Source organism: Buteo buteo, chromosome Z (assembly GCF_964188355.1).
Source record: "Buteo buteo chromosome Z, bButBut1.hap1.1, whole genome shotgun sequence".
Lineage (NCBI taxonomy): Eukaryota > Metazoa > Chordata > Aves > Accipitriformes > Accipitridae > Buteo > Buteo buteo.
The window spans coordinates 17,622,252-17,648,863 of NC_134204.1; the positions used below are offsets into that span (position 1 = coordinate 17,622,252).

The window sequence follows — 26,612 nt, forward strand, 5'->3', positions numbered from 1 at the left end:
TTCCCATTTCCTTCTTAAACCATATCTGACATTAAATTTCCCCAGCTGGAAAACAATTCTCAGGTGGGATGCCCAGTCATTTTTGAGACAGATGAAGATGTAATTCATGTCTTTGGTTGAGGGAAGAATTGATCATCCTCAAGAGAACTACTACACCTTTTTCAATAATGTGCTTTGGAAATCCCACAAGAAAGTACTCTTAAAAACAGATTCATTTTAAATTACACACAACAATATTCACTCTCCAAGTTCAGGTTTTAGCCATAAATCTTGTATGCCACTACCTTAAAAGTATGAACAGAAGCATCAACTCAGCAGTGAAACTAGTGGAGATAAAGGATTGTTTGTCAAGAGCCTTTGAATATTGCCAGTCACTTAAGGTAAACTGAGCATATGATGCATAAAGAATTAATCTGGAGGGATAAAAATTGTAGATAGGACCATCTTTGGTTTCTATTCAGAGGTACAGAGATGCAGTTAGGAACCTTCACACTTGAAGACATATTCATATAAATATGTACATGCATATTTGTTTGAATTGCTGTTATTTTCTTACTTCTTTTTTTTTTTTTTTTTTTTTTTTGACAGTCACATCTTTCCTCTCTTCTACAGGCAGCCCAATTGTACAAGGCCGGTGGCTCTGGCAAAGATTACATCAGTAACATCATTATTAGCCATTCAGCCGTTTTCAGTATTTTACAGATGGTATCTCTCATGCATATACAGGGAAAATATAGATGTGCTATACAGGGCTCTACTGTCACAGCTCCTCACCTACGAGTGCCCACTTGGATGAAAAGCAGGATCTCCAATCTTGCATACCATTTTGTCACACAAAACCAAGATTGAAATGACACTGAATACACTGCATGGCAGCAGTTCCTGCCAGATCAATAACAAGTTGCAGCATTTACTGGAAAGAAAGCCAGTGCGACTACAAGGCACCTTGCCAAGGTAAATAAAGGTGCAGCCATCCTTGTTGCTATTGGTTCTCAAAGCAGAGAGGCTGGAAAAAAAGAGCTGTTTCAAGAAGATCATAAGTAACAAAGAGGAAAACACTGAGCCTAGACACGTGGAAAGACTATGCCAAAGCACATGTCTGGATTAAGAACGATGAAGATGGTCAGAAATAGAGCATGTTCCCAGTGCAGTATGGTGAGGAGAGCCTAACAGTACAATCACAGCGTTCATTTCTGCTTGGAAACAAGGAGCACAGCTCCAACAATCTCTGAATTAGGTTGTTTTTCTGTTTTTTTCAGGTCACAACTTTATTTAAATCGTACAGTACACATGTGGGATAATGTCATGATTATTTGGAATAAATTCCATGCAATTCAGGTTAGAAATAACTCATTAAATATAACTTGCAGCTGGAAAAGCTATTTCTACACTGCCATCTCAGTTCCTCAACCCTCTCTAAATAGGTTTATACAGTTGCATCTAATTAACCTAAGTGGTTAATTCAGAACATTTTATCCTTACAAAGCAGAATGTTGTTCCTAATTAACTATTAAACCACTTATTCCATTGTCCTCAATGGGAGCCATAACAACAGAAACTTACTTAAACAAGTATTGTCCCAGGTATTTTATTGTATTAGAAGGTAGTCAAATTTGATCAAAATCAGAACATGATCCTCAACCCACTGACATGTGGTGAATTCTGTATCATTTCAGTCCTGGTCTTATTTGATAAAATGCCCAGATGAGCTAAGGAACATGAGACTGGGAGAATAAATAAAGGCAACAGTGCATGGATGGTCTACCCAGCACGGCTCAGCACATGTTCTCCAGATATCTCCGTTTTCTACCTCTCAGACCCTTCTGAGATAACTGAGGCAATAGCCTCCCACAAAATCCCACAAAATTCACCAGCACGCTGTTCTCCACATGAGAAAACAAGAGAATACAGTGGTGGGCTTGGGTTTTTTTTATTTAAAAGCTGTTCACAGCAACTGACAACTTTCTCCTTAAAGTATAACACAGAATTATATCAATTTGAAATCTGATGAATTATCTTTCCACCCTATAATACATGATTACTTAATTTAAAAATGAAATGCCCCTTATAGTCAAATGTTAGGAAAAGTTTAAAATTGTTCATATCCAGCTTCTACCTGTACACTTTTCTTATTTATTTTTCCTGTATAACTTGTTCTTCAGCTTTCAATTAGTAATGATGCCCTGTAAGGACATCTTGTTGCTTTTTTTAATACATAAATAAATAAATAATGTATTAAATTTTATTACACGGATTAAAAGTCTCCCATTTCAACTGATAACTGAGCATATTTTACCATGTAGACTAGCAAAACAGCTTCAAATTTGTCTTCTAAAAATTTATTTTAAAAGTAAGTCTATTTAAGACAGCATAAAATGCCCATAGCGTATCCCTAACAATCTCTAGAGATCACTTACCCTAGCAGCTACATAAAGAAAATACCAAGACAAACTAAAATCTGTGCGCAGTTCTAAGGTATTTATTCAACTGACTTCTTTACATGCAAAGATCTATTGGTATTATGCAAACAAACACAGAGGGGAAGGATCTTACAAGACATTAGTGACAAGCTGAGAATATCTTTCAGTTAAATTACTGTTGCTGAGTAATTTAGAAGTGTAAACAGTCGTTCTGAACTGTTTTCTATTCATACAAAGCTGAAAATGCAGAGATACCTGAATGGATTGTGATTAGACTGCAAAGAACAAAATTGTCATTCATGTTAAAATACATTGGAAAAAAATGGAAAATCCAATTCACATGTTCCCCTTCTGTCTCATCACTGCAGGAACCAAAAGCAGCTTCTAACACGTGCACTTGCCAGGTAAGGACTCTGCAGTATTGCAGTATCCGAATAGTGAACCACAATCCAGACCAGGGGCTGCACAAACAGCTCTTTGGACATCATCACCTTCTCTGATGGCTCTCCAGCTCCAGGGTGGAGCAGGACGAGGTGGTGAGCAGCCAGCAGCTATGTCTCGCAAGAGGACTGAACATCCCCTACCTCCCCACTTGTCTGACATGGGGTGTATCCATCGGGCCATGACCCTGTGAAAGCTATGTGGGCTTTCTGCTTGTATTAAAAGCTTAGGGTAGAAGAACAAGAGGCTTTTTTTTCCAGATCTGCAGCCAGGAGTAATGTGTGCAAGCTCTGGCAGGTGCAAAACAAGGAATTATCCCTAGAATGGCTTCAAAAATAATGAACAACAAATTAGACTTTAAAAATTCTTCTAAAAAACTGTTACACTTCAATGTCAAAGTCAGGCTGATGCAGTTCTGATCATTTTCAAAATTGATTGACTAGCATCAGCTAGAAATGCTACTGCAGGAGTGAACCCACCTTCTTAGGTCTGCAGCCAAGACTCCCAGCAACAGGCCTATTACCATACAAGCCAGACAAAACTCATATAAAGAAGAAAACGTTACTTTCCAACATTTGAGTTCAGGGAGATTTATCTCAGGCTATGTTCTGCATGGTTTATCTCCCAGGGAAAACATCATTGGCACACAATTACTCTCTTGGCGTAGGCACACAAGAAAGGCAGCTCAGTTTGCACAGTCTTAAAAAGGGGGTAAGGAGATAAAGCGAGAAACTTTATACTCGTAACACTTTCTATTTACTCTGTAGGGGATGGATTATTCTTTCCATGCAAGTGATTATGCATAGACCATAAAGTAGGAAGTTAAAAAACAGAATATGTCTTGTTTGGATTTCAGTAATTGCCTGTGCTGTTCTTTTTTGGTAGTTAGTATTCTATTATTAGGAGACCATGGATCATAAGGCCTTCTAATTGTCTCTATCGGTTATGTGTATTTTGCTACTGTTGTACAGAATTTGAAAGAGTGAAAAATAAAAACTTGATAGTATGCTCCATTATCTGTGTCAGTGATATTTCATGGATGTATGCTTTAGCTGCAATGATCCATACTTTTCTCAAATAAATAATTTTCATTGAAATCAATGAAAAAGCACTGGCACAAATGAGCACAATTTACTCATATAATGTTAAAATATGGGTAGTTCCATGTAAACAAAAAGGTTTACATGAAATGAGATCCATTATAATTTCCCACTTGGAACACTGCCAATTTAGTAAAGATTGTAGTAGGTGCTCTGTTTAGCAAAATGGACAATAGGCTTGTAAGTTACATGACAGAAAAGAAAAACTTAACAGCACTGAGCTTGCATATCTATATATTATGAGACTGATTTTTGCTCTTAAGAAAATGTTTCAATTCACATGTTCTTTCCTGTTGTATAATGCTTTATTTTGGAATTTAATAGGTATTATTTACATATCTGATCTATCATTTCTGTTCCACCTATTTAAGCAAATTATCTAGAACTACACTATCAAGACATAATATCGACATCCTCAACAGTATCAAAGAAACTGCCTTTATACTCTCTAATTTTAAAGTGGAGAAAGAAAAGGCCTGGTAGTTCAGGTTCTGGCTCTATAGGATCAGAGTCTGCAGATAAAATACCTTGCTCTCAACTGCTGTCATAGAGACAGACTATCCATCAGCCAACATCCCAGTTGAATCAGGGAGAAATACCAGCACTGCGAGTCCTACCCAGTAACAAACTGACAGCCAGCACAACTCCCAGGCACGGAACTGGGGATCTGGGGAACTGGGCTGAGCCAACCCCTGCTCTGATGAAACTGGAGAGCTCACCTTCTACCACAGCTATGTTGAGCAAGGAGCACTTGATTCTGTAATTCAAACTGCAAGCAAACAGCATCGTTTTTTTCCTCTCTAGATGACACAAGAGGTGGAGCTGGTCAGCACATGTCAAGCACACATGACAACAGCTTCATCTTGTAGGGAAGACTGCAGAACAAGGAGGAAGTCCCAAGCAAATCTCACAGGTGTCTGAGATACAGCCCAGCACAAAAAGGAGGTCAGCTGTGTAAGGCATACATACGCAAGCAAGTATCTGCACACTAAACAAAAATACGAATAACTCACAATGGTTTGCATATTTACCTAGTCCTGCTAGGGAACACTTCTTAGGGAAAAACAAACAAACAAACAAACAAACAAACAAACACAAACAAACAAAAACAAACAAACAAAACCAACAACACAAAAAAGTGCCGAACAGCTCGGGCTTTTGATATTTCTCATTGATCCACACAACCCGACCCCAGCCATAGACTTTTTGTGGGAGGACACAAATTCACTAATTTATACATAACAGGCATTTTCCAAGCATGACTTTCCAAAAGAATGCACAACCTGCTTTTTTGTCTCCTTCCTGTAGAAATTGGCAGAAAATAGGGATTTTGTCCTACTTCCATCTCTTAATGGTAAGAAGACAGGCAACATCAATACAAAGGCTTTGTTGCAGAATTCACAGACTTTGTGCCAGTAAGAGAAGGTGGACTCTTCTATGCCTTATTTCCCCCAGTGTTATTTAACAAATTTCCTCCCCTCACTCCCTATGAGGTAGACAACTCATATTTGATTGATGTATCTGTAACAGGCAATAAAAAAGTGTGTCCTACTTTAACCAAATTTACTTCAAAATTGCCACTCAACCAATACTGGTATGCTTATGTGCAGTAATTCATTAATTGACACAACTTTATGGGGCCTAGAAAATATATTTTAAACTACCTCCTTGGAGGACAGGAATTAAAACTGAATGAAAAGAAAGTAAAATATATTATGTCACCTCCCATTTCTGTAAGACCATTAATTAAAAAAGTAAGTTAAACTGTATAACACCATCATTGACAGGAAAACCCCATGTCTTGTAGACACAGTCCTGTTAAAATAAAATTAAATTAATAATCCAATCAGTAAATATATGTGTTTTCATCCAGCACTACCAAATGCCCACCTAACTCATCATGTCTCCCTTCCTACACAATACCCCAGTCAGTCATCGAAAGGAGAGACAAAAACCCTTGACTTCTCATCTGGCTGTAGGGGATAGCAAAAATGGTTTGATTTTCTGTAGGGGACAAAAGTCATCTGTATTCCTATGACAGAAACAGCAAGCTACTGAAGTAACAGTTGTCTTCTGTTGTCTGGACAACACAAGTGTTCTTTTACAGTATTTTTATTTAGGAACAATAATGACTCAACATCATATACGCATAATACATATTTTTGTACTGGTGGCAACAAGGAGAACAACAAGGAGAGGACACCTAGTGGTGATCTGTGATAATTAGGGTTGGTAGCTTGGAAGCAACAGATAAAATTGTTAATGTAGGATCTCATTTAGCAAAGCTCTTACACACTTAATTTTTAAGCAGTTTAGTAAGACTTAGCATTCAAGCAAGGTTGTATTTATGAGCTTTTCTGGAACATCATTACTGTGATTATTAGAAATAAAACAGTAAAAAGTAAAATAAGACATGCCTGTGTGGTATGCTTAAAAATATGTTTTGTTAAACTCTTGAGCTTTAGTAACAGCTAGAATGGATATCAACACTGTGAGAGATTGGAAGAGTTAATGTCTCAAACGCTGTGGTGAGGCAAGTTCTGCCCGAGGGAATTCCGAATTCACCATGACCCCTCCCTGGTCTGTCCAGCCTGCGTCGTGACAAACACTTAACATAGGTTTATGAACCTTTAAAAGGTTTGGCAAATTGAAAACCAGATTTCAGCACAAGTCAAATCAAAATAAGACATCGCTGCAATTTAAAATTATCACATATTTTACTAGATGATTGGTTGCAAAACATCACCTTTATTGCACATCTTGCAATAAGCATTTAGTGACTTTAAAATTGGTTCTAATTCTACTTAATCAGACAACTCAGAATGAGAAAGACTTAGGCTACAGTTTTAGAAATACCACTTCTATTTACTCATACATCTACTAGGCCTTGTCCTGTGGTTAGAATAGCTGTAATCAAAGCTGTTAAAGTCTGGTTTTTAAACAGCTTTTGGTAAATATTGTTATTTGAAAGAATCAGTAAATTTATACCATAGATAAATGTAAAGCCACGTGGCATATCATTTGACATGTTGTAACAATGTATTTATTCATCATTGTTTATATCTTTTATTTTTAATTGTTCTGTTATTTGTGACCATATTTAACTAAGAATAACTGACTAGTTGCATGCAAACTATGTAAAATGTTCAGGAGTCAGCAGCTTAGGCAGTCTCATAAAATAAGTTAAAGTAAGTAAGAATTAGATCCAGTATGTCCTGTTTGGTATTTTTAGGAACCTATGCTAAAAAAAAAAATAAAATAAAATCCAAACCCAGTGTCAGAAATTATTGCAAAAGTATAATTTCTGCAATCACCAATTTAAATAACAAATTTTTTCTTGCACATTATAGTATATAATTTTGTATAAGTAAGTATATGATCTATTTGTCAACATCTGAGTTGTAAAGGACTAGAATATTAGATATTGTAGCTAAAAAGCAGTTTCAGGACAGTATGAATTTGTAAATTCAGTAAATTAATTCCTGCCAACATATCTCCTGTCCCTTTGTTAAAGTGTTTCTTCCCATTTGCACGGAGTCATTCATTTGGGTAGGCTATTAACATCAGACTGATATGAATATATCAATCAGATTTCATATATATTGCACCACAGGCTATAGCTCTGTTCCCTCTTAACAGTTAAGGAGAAAGCTTCTGCAATGCATACATTATTTATCTCAGTATTACTCTACGTGGCTGTTAGCAGATTGATCTTGATTTAATTCATTTAAATGATGTAGAAATAAAGAAAATGAACCATGTTTCACCAGTATCATACAAAAATCTTTTAAATTTTTCCCTACTCATCTTAAAGTTCAGGATACTGACCAACTGAAGTCCAGGTATGTGATACTAAAAAAGGAAAACCCCAAACAATTTCAACCTGCCTTTTCTGTTGGAGGACCTATAAATACCTCAATGGGATAACAGCCTTATTGTACAACCTGGTTTGTTCATCGATCAGTTTTCCGTGAAGTATCCTCTTGGCAGTTTATGAAGAATGAATTTGCTGGCTGTCCTCTCAATATTTCTGAAATAATGCTCATTATTCTGGATCCAAATGCATAGAATTTTAGATTTATCTGCATTACATTTAAAACCAACATGTCAGCCCATATGCAAAAGCTATTAAACCCTTTTGACCACACACAAACAGGCTCCAGTTCTGTGTCATAAAAATTAGTTACCAGTTGCTCCCTGTTGTGCATGTGCAAACACACACAATACAGAAAAGATTAATATCTGCTGCAAAGGTCTCACTGAATACCCCTGTGGGATCATCCAACTACTGTTTCCTAATTCAGCAAAGTCCATCCCTACCCAGTTTTTTTGTTTTAAAACATTACGATCCTGTAACACACAATTTCTCCAAAGTGGTAATGGATCGCTGTGCAGAACTGTTTCGCAAACTACATCCTAAAGTAATAATCAACTACTGTGATAACAAAAGCCAAATATGAAAATCCATGACCGCCTTCATTTCCGGTATCTGTAAAATGCTAACCAAAAAACCTGAACATTTTCTTCTTGCACACATTTCATTTGGGGATTTATCAGAACCTGATTCAGTGTACATATTTATCACTGTTCCTGAACGTTTTCACAGTCATCAGAAATCTTTCTAAAAAGCAGCCAACAAGGTTCTTGCTGCTTTATTGCAGGCTCAAAAAAAAAACCCCAAAAGCCCCTTCAGACCCTCTTTCACCTTCCTGACAACATCCAGGGAGGACTATTATGTCTTATCAAACACTAAAATATGGAGTCCATTTATTTTTCAATACTTGTCAAATAAAGTATCATACAACAAATATTTCACAAGTTTTACTAGTAGAATCAAAGGTGAAGTTGCAATCAAGTAGCCATTAGCTAAAGATTAAATACCAGCTATTGCTGGTTTGGACCTCATCCTCCGGTCACTTCTAGTCCCACTCTGTGGCCAGTTCAGCTGTTTTGGATTTAGAATACCTGATTTATCTTTGACAACAGATGGAAAGTGGGAAAAAAAAGCTATTAATTTCTCTGCTTAGTAGGGCTTTATAGTAGCAAGCTATTAACTGAAGCTGCCAGAAGATAATGTCATTGAATGCATTTCAGAAGGTTGTCTCTCTGTAAAGCACAGAGAAGACAAAAGCACAGCTTTATGGTAGAACTGCAAAATATGCTTAATCATTTGCCTTAGTTAAATTGAGTACAAAACTGCAGTGCTCTTTTTCTGTGTCAAAAACATCGTTACACCACATTACAGGGAGGCAAAAAGAAGCAGAATTTACAAAATCTAGTAATAGAAAATAATGACCTATTTCAGGAGCTTTTTGAGAAACAACTATAAATTTATTAGACTTTTCATACTTAGTATCATCCAGCATCATGCCATTTTTAAATATACTCTGACTTTATTTGTGAGATGGCTTTGCATTTAGGTTTCTGTTAAACCGGAATGTTAATGTAATACTGGAGATAACCAGCAGAAAAAAGCACCAGAAATCGTACCATATCATCCTTCAATATTCATTTAATTAAGTAAATCTTTATGAAAGTAGGTAAATAGAATTATGCAAATCTTATTTTAATAGTGTTTCCATGAAAATGCTTTACAAGATAATTCTCTTTACGCTTGCTGCAAGAAAGGTTTAGAAAACAGCAGTTATTCTTCCCATGTTTTTAGCTCTCCTTTTAAAATATATTATGATATTTAGAACTACAGAAATGGGGACAGGCAAGAAATGAAATGACTGAATTATGGTGGTATGTGCCAAAGTATTAAACACTTCCTAGCCATGAGCATGCCAAATTAGGGAATGCCATAATTTCCTGGAAATGTCACCATGCCAAGTTGGCAGGCAGCATAAGGTCACGTCTGGAAATAGTGGACTTGACAGTTTAGAAGGCAATGACTCAAAACTTGAACTACCCATTTTTTATAAAGAAGGTCAGTATTTATTCAGCCTACATAGAACCTTCAAACAATGAGCATTCTAGGAAATCTACTAAATTATATAAATGGTTTCAATTTCGCCTCAAATAGAAAAATATGAACAGGTATTTTAAGTTCTCTGTGATTACAAGAGCATTAACTTCATGAGTTTAAGAGCTAGTCACCAAACTCAAATGCAGATTTTGGTGGTTGCTTAAATTTCTAATATTCCCAATAGGAGCCCATACATGCTTATTGTGCTGATGGTCCCAAACCATCAATTTTTGATCTCTGTTGTTAGCAGAGAGAAGACAGTTACTCTGTGCTTTTTTTTCCAGAAAGGCTTTTCTACTAGCACCTGTATGTAATTACACTAATTTGTGAGTAAAAACTCTTTATTCCATTCTGGTTCTTCTGTAGCTCTTCAGAGAGACCCAACTAGTTTTTTGTAGGAATAAGATCTTAACGAGTGATGTTATAACTGTATAAATCTTACCTCTTCCCACTGGTGTATGTATCTAATCAGTCTTGAAAGGCGTAATAAGCGTAACAGGCTGAGGATTTTTGTAAATCTCACAATACGAAGTGCTCTTGCTGTCTTGTAAACCTCTGAATCCATTCCTTTTTCTACAATGAGAAAGATATAATCCACTGGTATTGATGAGATGAAGTCAACCACAAACCAGCTTTTTAAGTAATTCATCTTAATGATTTTAGGATCCAGTATTATTTCAGAGCTGTCTTCATTTACAGTCCCAGTCCTAAAATTCATAATCAAGTCCAATAGAAAAACAGTGTCTGATGCCACATTGAAAATAATCCATGGTGTTGTTGTTTGTTCTGTGAAGAATGTGATTCCAACTGGTATAATGACAAGGTTTCCAACCATCATTATGAGCATGATTAAGTCCCAGTAAAACCTAAAAAAAAAAGAAAGAAACAGAATGGTTGATGTAATGTGGTAAAACACACTTAGATAAATGGTCTCTACCATGCCGCCAACTTCACCTCCAGATTCTTAAACATTTTGTCAATGCTAAGAAAACTCATTGGTTTAACTCATTCAATATATTCACAGTCAGTAAAGAAGACAAAGTAATTAATATATTTCATTATGTGCCTTCCTTCTCAAGAATATAAACAGTACTATGGTTTATCACTCCATGGCATATCTGAAAGCTGTGTATGTGTGGCACTCAGTAGACTTATCCAGACTCCTGTCAAAACTTATTAGTGGGTTTATATAACTAAAACTGATGTCTGGTGCCAATCAGAAGTGCTTCAGCAACACAATGGTTTTTTAAGGCTTCTGTCCAAATGGAAACCCAGATATCTAACAGATAACATATTAATGTAAGTACCTCTTTGCTAAACGTTCTCATACCATTACAGTGCTGGAATAAAATTACGGGAAGAGAAAAAAAAAGCACTGAAGGAAAAAACAGAAACAAAAATTAGATAACATCAAAACCTTCATCCACTTCTACAACCTGAATTGAACTTTCATACATTTTTATAATCTCATAGTCTATCTTCTTTCAGAACTAGCTAAGAAGTCTGGTCAATAATAGCTGCAACTTGCATAGTATAAAATGGGTAGTGCATTTCACCATTTTGCTCCAGAAGCATCTAAAGGTTCCCTTTAACACTGTTAGAATGCTAACAGTGCTTGATACAATGGTAGACAGCCAGACTCATAGCTTCAGTATCTATTATAGAAATGGTGAGTAAATCTACCTGTTACACAGAATATACATCTATCCTGATGGAAGATTTCCAGGGGATAGTACTATATACCCAACAGATTTTAAGAAAATTACAGTAACTCCTAAATGTTAAATTGTCAAAGAAAGTTAATCTTGTTCAATAAAAGAACTGAAACTGAACTTGAGAAAGCCTGAACCCAATACGTGACGTTCTGCTTGCGAACATGATCTGTTAAACTAAACTTGATTTGGAGAGCCACAGAAACTAGTCAACAGTTCCTCATGGACTCATTAGACTTTGTAGAAGACTAGAGGCAGCAATGGCTCCACAACTATCTCCCTGCTCTGGCCGTCCATCGCAGTGGGGCACTGCACAGTGGACATATAATGGACATGCCACCAGCACACCACTCCAGCACTGACTCCCAGGCCACTTCTGTAGTAGCACCAGCCTCCTGGCATGCAACAAACACCCTCATCTTAGTAAAAGTTCATGGTGATCAACAATAATAATAGTTTAACTGGCCACATTCAGAACATTCACAAACATTTCAGAACCATGAGTTTAGTTTTTGCTAGACTTGCACAGAGCATATGGATTACATTAGATTTTGGAGATGGCTTCTTGTATTTGCCAAATGATTCAGGTTTATAAATTCCCTTTGTTTCACATTTCTCCATGAAAATACTTCTGAGTTTACAAATTGCTGATCTGAGAATATAAATAATTAACTGTAACTGTAGAACACACTAAAGGAAGAGTAGCATAGGACTGAGAGTGGCATGAGAATTCCCAGTTTTAATAGTCTTTATTCTAAGATAAACCTACAAAGATTAGGCTTGACTATCTTCTGAGAGAGCAGATGGCAAAGTACCTTTAACAGGTACCCAAAAATTGCATGAAATAGACTTTACAAGTAATTCCCACTGTAACACAATGGGTGTTGTCTTACACGTTTTTCAATCTTATAATAAATGTGAATATTAAGTGCCATAAATATTCAGTTTTATCCAGACTGTATGTATTTTTGCTTAACATGTGATGGTATTAACCATATCTATACCGCATCTGCAAAAAACTTCCTGATTTCTCTTATCTTTTTAAATTAATGTAATAGGCTTCTCGCTGTGCTAGATTCCTTTTCAATAATCTAGAATTACTACACAGAAGGAACCACTAAATTCATATATCACTGATACTATGATCTACCGGTACAATTACCACACACACTTTTACAATGCTATTGACCAAAATATCTCAAAAAACTGTTCTGGGAGAATAAACTTCTCAAAGGAATCCTAAAAATGTGTGGAAGACAACTAAGAAACAATCACAAGAGGCGTACTTATATCTGTGGATCACTCCTAAGCAAAGCATTGCTTGATTTCAGATTGACCTTTACATTTCACCAGCACAGGGGGCAATTATGCAACAAAGGCTAACCAAAGCTGCACAACAACCAGGCAACATTAAATATAATACAGAACCAGGTGTTTTTATCCTACAGTAATCCACAGTTTCAGGGATCGTTATGTACTGTGATGATGCAAAACACACTAGAGTTCCTGATGTTGAATGTCAGAAAAGATGGTAGCATTAGAGCTTCAGTAATAACATAAGATTGAATGCTAAGGACTATGAGATTGTACCAGGTTTGTATTTTGATTTCAGCCCACAACATAGTATAACCTGATTCGTTAGTACGAAAAACTCTTATTATATTATGATTTATTTTTTATTTAGAAATTAATCATCCATTTTCTTTTAGGAAAATGTTTCCAAAAGCCATTCTGTTGGTCATGTTACACAATATTTTTCTCGCAGGTGAGAAAAACTAGATGCAATTCCCTGTGTTGCCCTTCTGTGACCTGTGCACTGAAAGTAATACAATGCGTTCCTTGCCTACTGGTTCAGAACATCCTACTATTCATGTAACCAAGAGTGAGCTGAAAAGCTTCGCAAAACAGTGCAAGCAGCTGCTGTTGAGACACAGAGATAGCCCTTTGTTTCAAACTATTTTTAGCCTTATTTATTTCTTTTTGCTACTTCCTCCCCGCCCCCCCCCCCCCCAGGATGGTTATAAATTGAAAACTTACAATCTCAGAGTTCCAGATTTACACAAGGTATTATAAAATGTTGACAAAAAGCAAGGAAGAAATAGGCCTGCGACACAAATTTTTCAAGAATGAGGAGAAAAAAATAAAAGCCTGGGGGGTAATAAGATCTTTGAGAGCTCATAATGAGAAGCAGGATCTGACCTTAGCACCATACCAAACACCTATGGAGCTTACTGCTCCTCTGAAGTTAACTCAATATAGCTACTCCTAGCTGCCTTTAACTGAAGCTACAAAGATCAGCACCACACCACACTGAACTACTCCTGAAACTTTTTAAATGCTTCAAAGTGACTCAGAGGTTTAATATCTGTAGGTGAAAAATGTCTTCAAGTATTAAAAAAGTTTTAAAATCAGTTTTAAGGCATATTTTTTCTAAATTTTAAAGAATTATTTTATACAGAAATATAAATAATTACACTAATTTTTAGTTTGGTATTGTCAAATAAAACTAGTTGGATTCATAGCCCTCTTTCAGTGATCTTTGCACTCATAATTCATCTGTACTTCAAAACTCACAGTAATAACAAGGTGTTTTTTACAGCTCTGGAACATGGTGCTGAGGCTTTGGTGGTTTATTTATTGCCACAGGCTATCCTGGATAGGATGAACAGTCTGTTCAAAATGAGTGACTACTCAACCAGTGATAAAAAACTACTTAGTATTAATTAATCAATGTTTGTACTAAGCTTAATGTAAGGCACTATGAATTCTAACAGGCATTTTATTTTCCACTTTCTATATCCAACCCACAGAAAACTGAGTCTTAAAGAAGGAAATTTCAGCTGTAAGTTAGTTAATTTGCTGCATAATTTGCTGTATACACAACTGTGTAAAAAGTCATTCAGATTTGCTTTATTATTTTCTGATTGCTGCCCATTGACACAGTAGTCTCAATGTCCTTGAATCAGTATATTCATATATACTGATTATATAGTATATGTATGTATATATATACTATATATGTATTCATGTATGAATATCCTTACGGTACACCCAGATTGACCCAGGAGAAGTTGTCAGTGATCTCACAAACCACACAGCAGAGTGAACAGCATGTCTAAGGCACTGAGTGCTGCAATTTGAGGCTACAGAGCACTCAGGGCTTTGCTTAAGATTAAGTTATCCAAGTTTCCAGAAAGATCATAGAAGTCTGATTATTTAATAAAAAAGAGCAAAACATACCAGTAAAACTTCATGAAATTCAGTCACAAATACTCATCAGTCATGTTATAAAGTGAAAGGTCCTTGAAATAGATATTCATCCAAATTGCTTGTAAAGTATCTTTCAAACCAAGCCCGATGCATGAGAGACATGATTTCACTCTACATATTCAGAGATCAAGAACTGTAAAAAATTTTCACAAGCTTTCCATGGAAAACTTACCTCCTCTTTACTTAAATATTTTGACTGACTAGCAGATGCTCAATGAAATGAGTACTGACTGTTTTTTTATCTCACCTTCAAACACAGCTTTATTTCTTTTGCTTTCATGGATCATCAGTTCACCTAACAGAGGAATCAATGTCCTATATAGAACAAAACAATCTTAGTAGAAATAACAGTAACTTAAAACTTTACTACAACGTACTGTAACAAGCACTGAAGTTGATATTATCCATGTCAGAATTCAGTTCTCATAGGACATGCCATATTACTCTTACTGTGCAACTACATTATTCTTATAGTAAGAGAGAGCAAAGCTAGACATGCCTCAAAACATCTGCAACTTGCAGATAATTTCTGGGATGTGTTGGTAAGAACAGCAGAATGAAGAAGGGAGAGTTTTCTTCAGAGGAACCAAATGTTTTTCGTGATTGCACAGGTGTCTGTGCTTGAAAACTTTCTTAGAAATCATCACCTTTTTTTTTTTTCCACAACCTGAAAGTGAGGATATTCCCTTCTGCCCAGCTATCCATTTACATTCTGCCTGTCTGTCTCTCTCTTACACATACACACACCTAGAGGAAAACATGCTTCTTCTGGGAAAAAGGCATACAAATTAAGTATGAACTTCTTCTATTTTAACAAGAAATATTGCATTCAAAAATCCGCCATGGAAAAAATTCTGTTTAAATGTTGCAAACCTCTGATGAGGTGCTTCCATGATGTTGGCTCAGCAGCAATTTTTTTACTTTAAAATTTCCAAACTTAGAATTTGCTGTAACCTATCTGTGAGATCACATTAATACAAATGCATTAAAATGACTAGTGAAGTGTCACTTCTTTACATTGGCCAGTTTTGCGCTAGCAAAGAGGTTCCTTCTGCAGTTGTGTTCTCCTTCTGCATGGATAAAACTTTCCTCATCTGAATGTACTTAATTTTACAAAGCTTTAGGAAGACAAAAGGTTGGGTTTGGTTGTTTGTTTTGTTTTTAAAAGACAAACTGTTCTCCTGAAACTGTTCATTTATATTCTTTATTCTCCTCTATTTCTGCTCTGACAGCTTTTAGCTTATGTTAACACAAACAAGGAATCTTGCAAGGCTGAGAATCCCTTTCATGGCTCACCCCTTTTGATTGTAAAGCACACACTACAGTAGAGTTCTAACAGCATGTCCTATACTTCAAGTGCTGAGGTTGAAGGGCAGCAGTATTATTAAGTAGAAGCCTGTGACACTTTCTCAGGTGAAAATTCCATCAACATTTGCTATTCTTTTTTAATTTGAAACACATCAAGCTTAATGAACTTTCATTGACTTAGCCAGGTAGCCTTCTGAAGCAGCAGAAAGGCATTCTCTACCTGAGACTGGTCAGTCTGGGATGAGGCAGAGGCTGGTGTTCTGAAAACTCAGTTCCCCTGCCCGAATTATGAGCAGTGCTGGACCTGGCAATCTTCCAGCTTAACGGTTTCATTCTGATTCAGACTAAAAGCAATTAAAAAAAATAAAATAATAAAGTTTTCAGACCACCAGAAATCTTCATTTGATTTGATACTACTACTGAAATCCTTTACTTCAAGGTTAGCCATATATACTTAAAGATCCAATTTATATGCCTTGCTGTTATTTTTTAAATACTGATGCAACTTCCTACCTGGTAGCAGAAAAGGAATTCAAAGACAGATTAATAAAATTCAGCAATACTGAGTCTTCTTTTTCATGTAGCCATAGAACTTATCCAAAAATTACAAACTTGCACAATTTCAAACAGATTTCATGAGTTTTATCTGATAACTAAACACACTTAGCAGTGGAGATTTGCAATTTGTTGCTCAGTTGTCATTCTATGCACAAGGCAGACGATGAGATAAATACAGCTCTTGGGAGACCTGATCAGAGTCTAGTGAAGCCAATGATCAGCAGTTTACAACTTTCAAAAGGCTTTAGTTACAGCCTTTGGTTAGGTTTAAAGCTTGAGTGCTTCTAAGGTTTGATTACCAGAAAAGAAAATCACAGTAGTGTTCATGGAAAGATAAATTTAACTAATTAACATTACACTAATATATAAATTTTCAGAAAATTTGACTAATATTTAAGCAATGGACATTTCATCAAAAGGTTTGTAATTCTTGGTGTGCATGCAATAGCTTCTGTCTAAATTTTTTACAGTATTTTACACACATTAATAAATTATCAGATTTCTGAGAAATAAAGGTACAGGAGTAATGTTGCCCTCATTGCATGTGGGAGGGGAGGAAGGAGAGGACAAAGAGAAATGTATGTAATATGGCAATATTATTTAATAATGAGTCTCACTGGTTTTAGCCAATAATCCCCTACCACAAGTGCTTCAATACATCTGATGTTTGCAGTTCCTTTTCCTCCAGAGAAACATACTAAACCACAGCAGAAAAAATTAAAGCCTGACTTCCACTCAATCTTGGGCAAGAATGGTGCACCAGTGTCACTGGAGTTTTGACACTGCTTTTTCACTCCCCCATCTTTACACAGTTCCTCCTTTCTCCAGCCCCATTCCTTGGTGAAAAAGCAGGGCAGTGCTTCTCTCCAAATAGCTATCAGCTAGGAAGAAGTGCTGATAAAGAGTCAGGACTCACAAAGGAGTTTTCTCCTGGAAAAAGCTGAATCTCTCTATGCTGACCTGTATGCTGATCAAAACATATATTTCAGATCAAGACTGCTTCTGCATCAATATGTGTCTCAAAACACAAGTAACATACCTTCCTCAAATTCACTGTCCCTGTTCAAACTGTTAGACCATAGCCTCTCAGTGTCAAGCAACATTTTGTGTAGGGACTCCAACTGATTTGTTTCAGTTTCATATTACCAACCCTTAAACCAACTGTAAATTGCCACATACTGATTCTTTAACTGTCAGCAAATTTCTGTAGTGGATCACTATAAATTACGCATTCACATTCTCAAATTAGAAATGACCACTTTACAGGCATGAGAAAAAGTTTGAAAGAGACAGATCTAAAAATATTTCAGCTTCAGAATAATCTCATATCTCATGTTGGAACACTTGCATTAATTAAGAATTTTGTAGTGACAGTAATTTTAAGAGCGCCATTTAGAAACATGACATTTAGGATGCCTCCATACTAAGTAAAAATTCAAAGGCTTAAATTGGGAGAAGGCTTCTGTAATTCTTCTCAACAAAGCGTCATGTGGAAAGGAAGGTAACTTAACCCCTGGCAAAACCAAGAAAGCCAGACAGTATCACCTAATATTCTTCTTCAATAGATTTATTTTTTTAACCAATTCAATCTCTCAGCAAGCAGTGTAATCTTTAAAGTTTCTGCTGATGGGGAAAAGTCCATTATCTCTACTTATTTTCAGAGAAGGAGATGATGGGTAAGACATTGCTTAGTAGCTATTGATAGACCTCAGTCATGGGGATTGGTGAGGAGACTGGCCTGTGACCACCAAATGAGTTGGGACAATTACTTTTTTGAGGTGAGTTATCTCTGACAAAAAACCCAAGACTAGGACTGTCAACTTCGTTCACATAAGACACAGAGATTTGTGGTATTTGACATAAATACTACTACTAACAATTTCATTCTGATAATCAGAGGTAAAACTGGCTTTGTGAATATAACTGTATAAAGATACAGTACATTCGGACAAGCAGCTTCAAACACAAATTTTCATTTATTAGAATTTTGTGAATAATTTCTTGAAAAAGTTCATTGAAGGCAAGACTGGGCACTATGTTTAAACTGAAAAAAAAAGAGGTAGTCTTCAAATTCATGAAGGGAAAAATCAGAGATGAGAAAAGTGTAGAGTAACTATAGATGGGTATGAAACAAATTGATGGATTATACATGCAGACTTTGTACTCTTACACCATGAGTGAAAACAAATATACATGACTGAATATTTATACACCTCCTATGTATCTATAGAGATGTACAAGATTCTAACTCAAGAAGAAGTAATTGAGATAGCATAAATATATCAAGTTAAATTACTATTCCCTTTTACAACTATTTATGGCTGATCTTTGGCTCCAGAGCCTGTTTCTTCAAATATAAAAATAGTACTGAGATTTCAACCCCTTTAAAATAATTGTAAGTACCATTTTAAGAATCAGTAAGTTGTTTTATTGTAATCCATAAATATCACATTGCAGTAAATCATTTGCTTCAAAAGGTAATTAAATTTAATTAAAATATTTATGTATTAGAAACATATATTAGTAACTTTTATTCTGAAAATAACATAAGAAACTAAGGAATTGGTGTTCAAATCAAATCAAAATTATCATTTTCTTCATTTTTACTTACACTTTGATGAAAAAGGATTAAAATCTATTTCAGAAAGTTTTTGGAAAGCAAAGGAAAAAGAAAGATCAAATTCACAACTGAGCAACATGTTAAGTAATTAGGGTCATGTCATGCACATTCCCCTTTTGCAAAACAGCTCAATAACTAGAGCTCTCACCAATGCCTTGGAAAATCCATTCGACTGCCATATATCTGTGGGGAGCTGAGCCCAGGATCTCCCACCTCTCAGGGAAATTCGTTACCCCCAAACCATACTGTGTCTCTGAAGTGAAGTACACTGCTGACGTTCTCTTTCTCTAAACAAATATAAACTAGAGCAGGAACCAAAACTTTCTCCCAGGGAAGGCAACCACTACACTGGAGAGGTGTTCTCACTGTTTTGCTCCATCAAAGCAGAACAAGTCTGAGAGGTGATATTGTTATTGAAAATATCCATGCCAGAAGTGCTATGCAAAATAAATGTACAAGTTCAAATCCTCTCCAGCAGAGGACAGAAATTACACTGCACTTTCAACACCTGGGCTGAATGGTTTTGATTCCTGAGCAGATACAGGAGACATTCAGGTACACACTCAAATATACACACTGAAAATTGTATCAGCATGATTATAGAATTATTATTTTATTACTCCTGTTCACTGAATTCATCATATCAATTTATATAAAACATCAACTAATTGAAAATGCAATGCAAACAAAATGGAAGAAGTAATCTTCCACAAGCTTGCTTATACCTTTCCCCACGCGTATTTATATGAACCCCTTTTCACAGGGTGATGCACCTTAGAAGCGCCGCACTAATGAGCAGGTAGGAAGGAGAATGCTCAGCTAGGAAGTTCAATATTCAGTTTTACCATTATTTGATACTTACAAATTAGCATTACCATAATTTCATAATTCATACACTAAAACACCTGTCCCTACCAGAAATAAAATGCAGCTCTTGCAGGTCTCTCCTTGTACCAGCCACATTCAGAAATCCCCATGTTTTTCATTAGTCAACTTGTGTCCAGATCTCTCTGCTAGCCATTTGCCTCCCACAGTATTTAAGCAGATGCAATGTAATTTTAACATTTCTTTAACATTTCCCAATTTACACACTGCACGTTCCAGTCTTGCAATCCTTTTGACAGCATAGCGTTCTGCCTGCATTGCCAAAACAAATCAGCTAATTATGTAGCTAGACAGAGCAGTGATCAGATAGACCTGATATTCACTTGTTTAAAAGGAAAACCCAGAAAAGCAAACAAAGCAAACGAGAAAGAGAACACGTGATGTTCAAAGATGTTCTAGTTATTGGCCTAAGTAACCGTGATCTTGTTAGTTTTACCTCTGCTCCTCTCATCATCTTTTTACCCTCTAATGCTCCAGCAAGCTCCAGGCAAGCAGGCCTGAGTAAAGCCTCATGTACTGCCTTTGCGAGCAGCTCAGCAAAGGGTGGAAGTTTGGAATACAAAACAAGTTTCTGGGGATGTAAAATCCGCCTCTGACATTTATGAGCATTGGTCAGTGTAATGGAATGTGATTGCTGAATGGCCCGTTTGCAATTTAATTCAATATAAAGAAACAAAGTTTTTTCAATGAAATGGCTTTGGTTATTCTTTAAAAAGCAAACAATCAAATGCCTTCCAAAAAAAACAACAAAACAACCTACATATACTTATTTATAAAATGTTTTTTTGGACCTGCAAAACGGGAGATAACCTGCAATATCAAGCACTCCAAGAGACTGCCTTTACATCCAATGAGGCCTTTTCTCCTTCCAGTACACCTCTGCCAGCAGCACTAGTGCAGGCCATATCCATCGCTTGGCTGTAATTAAAAAATGAGGTTCCATTACATTTTGTCACAGGTAATACACAACACTGAAATAGATGGTCAAGATCCATTTCTAGTAACAGTATGTATTAAATTTATAAAATATGTGTTGAAAGTATTTAGTGAATTACGGCAGATTATTGGCTTGAAATACATTAGTTAATTATTTTGTTTTAATTTAGTCATATGAAACGGCTGTTGAGCCACTGAACGATATTACCAATTATAGATTAATTTAAAATTCTATTCTCTCTTCATTGAGACAGAACCATCTAAAGTAGAGTTGTTATACAAAATATGTATATTAGATGAAGGTTTCTTCCTCCACAGTTGCCTTTATTTTCTTTTTTAAAAAAAAGAGGGGAAGTCACTTTAAGCTTCAGAAAAAAATGTCAGTTTTCAGCCTGAAAAATAAAAGATTGACAAAGATACTAAGATCTGAAAAATTATTCAAATTTAACCAGAGCCTTTGTTATATGCTTCACCTATGATATTTATCAAAAAAAATATAAAAGGGAATTATTTAATAATCTACTTCACTTTATATTTTGGTAGAGTGTTTGTTTTTTCACAATTGACTTTGAAGTCTCTTGTTACAAAAATTCTCCTTCTCCGATCTTTGGGCACTCAAACAAAGTAGGACATATTCCTTAACAGGGGCACAGCCCCCTTGCTGCTCTCAAGATGAGCCAAACAGTACATGTTAAGGTTGACAGGGGAAAGTGTTTGCCTGCAAGTAAAGTTGCCTATAATCGTAGCCACTGATAAGCGACTCTAAAATAAGCACTCAAAGAAACTTTGGTCAGGGACCTATGACCTGAACTATAAACAACAGCAAAAGTACCAAGGAAGCCATTTACTCCCATACAGACAGATGTACAGATGTACAGACAGACTGTTGCTCTCATACAGCAAAACAAAAGAGCTTCTCTTTACCATGGTGAATAAAACACCAGATGTCCATCTTTATCTTCCATCCATATTCACTCAAAATGAAGTTGTCTAAATATAATAAATAGGTTTCTGGCTTTCAGCAAATGAAAACATCTTACTTTGGAGATCTCAGAAGAGGTTTTAGCCACAAGCCAATATTCCTCAGAAAGACAAAATTTAATTTAGCCAAATATTTATGTTTCATCTTTGGAGGACAGTGAGTTTTGAACTATTCAAACATGTTTAAGCTAAAGATGTGTAATAATTAGAACACCCAAATAGATGTTAATAATTCATTGGTGGAGAACAGCAAGAAATTGAGGGTGGAAAACAATTAATAGAACTTTTCATCATAATCTTAGAAAAGATATTTACCTGTAAACTGCAAATCAAAATATATAATATGGCAGAAATGGAACATGAAGCATATTCAAATTATTCTGATGTACTAGTTCTGCAAATGTACAGCACCCATGGGTGACATTTTTTAAAAATCAGTTTTACTATTTATGGTTCCTTATGCCTAGAATTCTGAAAGATGTTCAGGCACAGAGTCCAGATGCTTACAAGTATCTAGGTCCCTAGCTCATTCTGAAATCCAAATATAGATAGGCTCCTGACTTCCATCTCGGATCTTCATCTAACATACTATAGATTTGCACACTCTGTGCAGAGCACTAGGTAAAACTGACATTTTCAAAGCCATTCCAGAAATGGAAAAGTTTGTCCTGGAAGCATGAAACCAAGTTAAATATAATACTCCGTTTGCTCATTTTGCCAGTGGCATAAAATCAGTATGTATATTCAATGTTAAGATGAGCTGCTATTCAGTGACACTTTATGGAATTACAAGTCAGTAGCCCCAGCAGGAACATCTGCTACCATTTTACAGGGATTCATGGTACCTGCATGCCTGGGCTATAAAGCTAGCTCTCCTTCCCTGAAGCAAGCCTGAACTCTGTCATGCTGTGAGGAACAAGTGTGGGAGTCGAAGTTCACTGGAGCTCTCCCATCCCTTCCACAGAAAAATAAATTTGGTCTAGCCTGTGGAGAATGTAAAGTTGGGTGCAGCTTAGAAATGATAGAAACAACCATGGTCACATCAAGCAATATTCATACAGTCCTGGGGAATGAAGGGGGTGGTGGTGGAAATTGCTGAACACTGACATGTTATATCATACTGAAGGAGCATTCCTCAGACCTGTCTTAACGAGAATCATCTCTCGACAGAAGAAAATTAGCCTGCATGTGAATGACACAGCACAGCATACAGGCGGACTACAGGAAAATCTATCTTCAGGAAACAAGAACAGAGGACAGTTTAAAGGGAAGCAAGGAATTTTAAACTCATAGCTAATACCTTTAAGTACCAAACTAAACCCAAGGAGATTTAATTGGATTCAGTCATCATTTATGTCATATTTAGTTCACATTTAGCTAAGTAATATGCATATGAAATAATACAATTATTAGGTCCTGGATTTAATTCTTTTCAACACCAAAAACCTTCAAATTGTTTTTAGATTTATTCTTCCATTTCAGAGAGTTCAGCCATCATAATAAATTCACTACTTCAATAAATACACAATAAGAACATGTACAAATCCTACTCAATTTTTCAACACCCAGCAGCATATCACTGCATTTAACATTCTGTTCCAAATTTCAAAAAACACCTTGTCCTGGTTTCAGCTGGGATAGAGTTAATTTTCTTCCTTACAGTAGCTGGTACAGTGCTGTGTTTTGGATTTAGTGTGAGAACAATGTTGATAACACACTGATGTTTTAGTTGTTGCTAAGTAGTGCTTATCCTAAGTTAAGGATTTTTCAGTTTCTCATGATCTGCCAATGAGCAGGTGCACAAGAAGCATGGCCAGGACAGCTGACCCAAACTAGCCAAAGGGATATTCCATACCATAGAATATCATGCTCAGTATATAAGACTGGGGGGAGTTGGCCAGGAGGGGCGGATTGCTGCTCGGGAGTCAGTCAGCAGGTGGTAAGCAACTGCATTTTGCATCACTTGTCTTTTCTGGGATTTCATTTCTCTCTCTTTTTGTTATATTCCTTTTCATTATTATTATTATTATTATTATTGTTGTTGTTGTTATTGTTGTTATATTTTAGTTTAGTTTAGTTATTAAACTGTTCTTATCTCAACCCATGAGTTTGGGGTTTTTTTTCTGATTCTCCTCCCATTGAGAGCAGGGAAGAGTGAGCGAGCAGCTGCGTGGTACTTAGTTGCTGGCTGGGGTTAAAGCACAACACACCGTTAAGTTAGTAAAAACATGTATTTCAGATATTTACTGACATAATGCACGCAATTAAAAGTCAGTTTTGGTCATGTGGGCACCTAAATTGGGTTACTTATCTCTCACTTGTCCCACACATGCAACGTCTATTGCTTAATAAGCCGTCGGATTTCAGACATTTTCGATTTTGACCCTTTTTAAATGCTCTGTTAGATTGCCTACCATCTGGCAGTGCTTACTCTTAATACCACATTCCCTTTGCATTACAGAAGTGTGTTTCTTATAATTATATCTTTAATGTGATAGATGTATGCAACACTAGAATTCCCAAGCTGGCAACAAATGGGCTGAGGGGACAATTTCAGCAAAGTATCTTGTTACTAGGGCTATGGTAACAGCATGTTCAATTGCATCAGGTTGCAATTCTCAACAGAGATCTGTCAACCTGCCCAAGTCATTGGAAACAGAAAATTTGCATACAATTATATTTATTTTAATTATTACAAGGTATTTATTTACAAACTCCAAGACACTATGAAGAATATCTAGGCTAACTTCTCCCTGCTAGTTTGAACAAACAGCTCAGTATCTCCTAGCTAGCGGACTCAGTAAGAATGGAAAACTACATAGCAGAGCTAACTAATTAAAAAAAAATAAAAATCAATGCATCATTTACATTTATATAAAGGAATTCATTATATCTTCAGGAAGAAATGTAGGAGGGAGAAAGAAAAACAGAATGAGGAAAAGAGACGTTGTTTAAAAAAAATAATCTGCCAGGGTCTACATCACTGTGCTCTTGCTAACTTTCAAATGAGAACTGCAAGTTGCCTATAGCAGGATTTCAATACCTGAAAATTAGACCGTAAGAAACGCTATAAATAAAAGACAGAAAAAGCAGGATTCAGTATTTAGGGAGTCACCTAGATAACAGTTTCCATGATCACTGGGCACACAGCTCTGAAAAACAGGACATCTCTGAAGTATACTTGGTAAGGTGGGTGACGAGAAAGGTACCCAAGTATTAACTGAAGCTTGAGGTATATGCTTGATTTATTTTACTACTTACATTTTAAGTTTGTGTCTAGCAGACTAACCCCTAGTGGGAAAACGAAATCTTTGTTACTACTGAGCTTGTCTGGCACTAAAGACAAGGTGAACCAGAGTGACAGACAAGCTTGGCTGTTATCTTCACTGAGAAATCAAGTGCAAACAAGGCCATATGCAGCCACCCCAAGGAACCTGTAGCCTAGGATGTGTTTGGGAAACCCAGAAGCTTGCAGGTGTGTACTGTCAGGCAGCAATATGATGGTTTAGGGGGTAGTATTACCTACTACTGGTTTCACAGTAATTTCTCTACCAGACAGAAATCATGAGTCCTCCTGGAGTGAACAGATGGACAGAAGTCACTCAAGAGCCTGATGGAAAACCTCTCAGTAGTCATGGGAAAGCTTGATTGTATCCCCATGGTTTTGCAGCCATACATTTATTCTATCTCCTGGGTAGATTTGGACACATCTTACTCTATGTATCTTATAAAAGTTCTGTATATTTTCCATAGCTTTGACCTACAGCAAGTTAGAATACTCATTTATCATTAGGGTCCTATGATATACTACCCTAAATTTACTGAAGTTGACAGATTTGCTTAACCTCTGATCATATCAGAATGACACTGCCTATTGCAGTCATGCCATAAAGAAAGGTGCTTCTTGGAGGATCTGGTAAGTTACTGTAAGATACAACAGAACCAGCCAAGGAAACATCAATACTTCCATACTTTGCTGACAGGAGAGAAAAAAACTGGATGCAACCAGAGTACACCACATATAGAATTGGAAGATTTGATATTGTGAGGGTACATTTTATTTCTGTGGGGCTCTTTATATACAGGAGCTTTGGCACAAGTGTAAGCTTCAGTGGATTTCAGACTGAGAACTGGATGAAAAAAATAACCCTACAGTCAAAACAATTTTTATGTATATTGGCTATTTTAAATTACAACATTTAAAAAAAAAAACAAATCAAACAAACAAAAAAAAACCAAAACAAAACAAAAAAAAACCACCTAGCTTTGACTGTGAGCATAAAGCAACCTGTGCTTTTTCAGTTGAAACCAAAATATATTAATTAAGAGTTTTTAATAAATATGACATATTTAGAGTTAGAAAATTTATTATCAGCAGCATGCTAAATTCCAATAGTGTGTCAAATTATTTGT

At 36.1% G+C, this 26,612-nt stretch overlaps 1 protein-coding gene across 1 annotated transcript in view; it reads right to left on the minus strand.

Moving 5' to 3' along the window:
- Positions 1-26,612, minus strand: part of HCN1 (hyperpolarization activated cyclic nucleotide gated potassium channel 1) — a 204,064-nt gene that overhangs the window by 168,904 nt on the left and 8,548 nt on the right. The window contains exon 2 of the mRNA XM_075019379.1: positions 10,372-10,795. Coding sequence (XP_074875480.1) covers positions 10,372-10,795 — 424 coding nt within the window. The remainder of the gene's footprint in view (positions 1-10,371; positions 10,796-26,612) is intronic.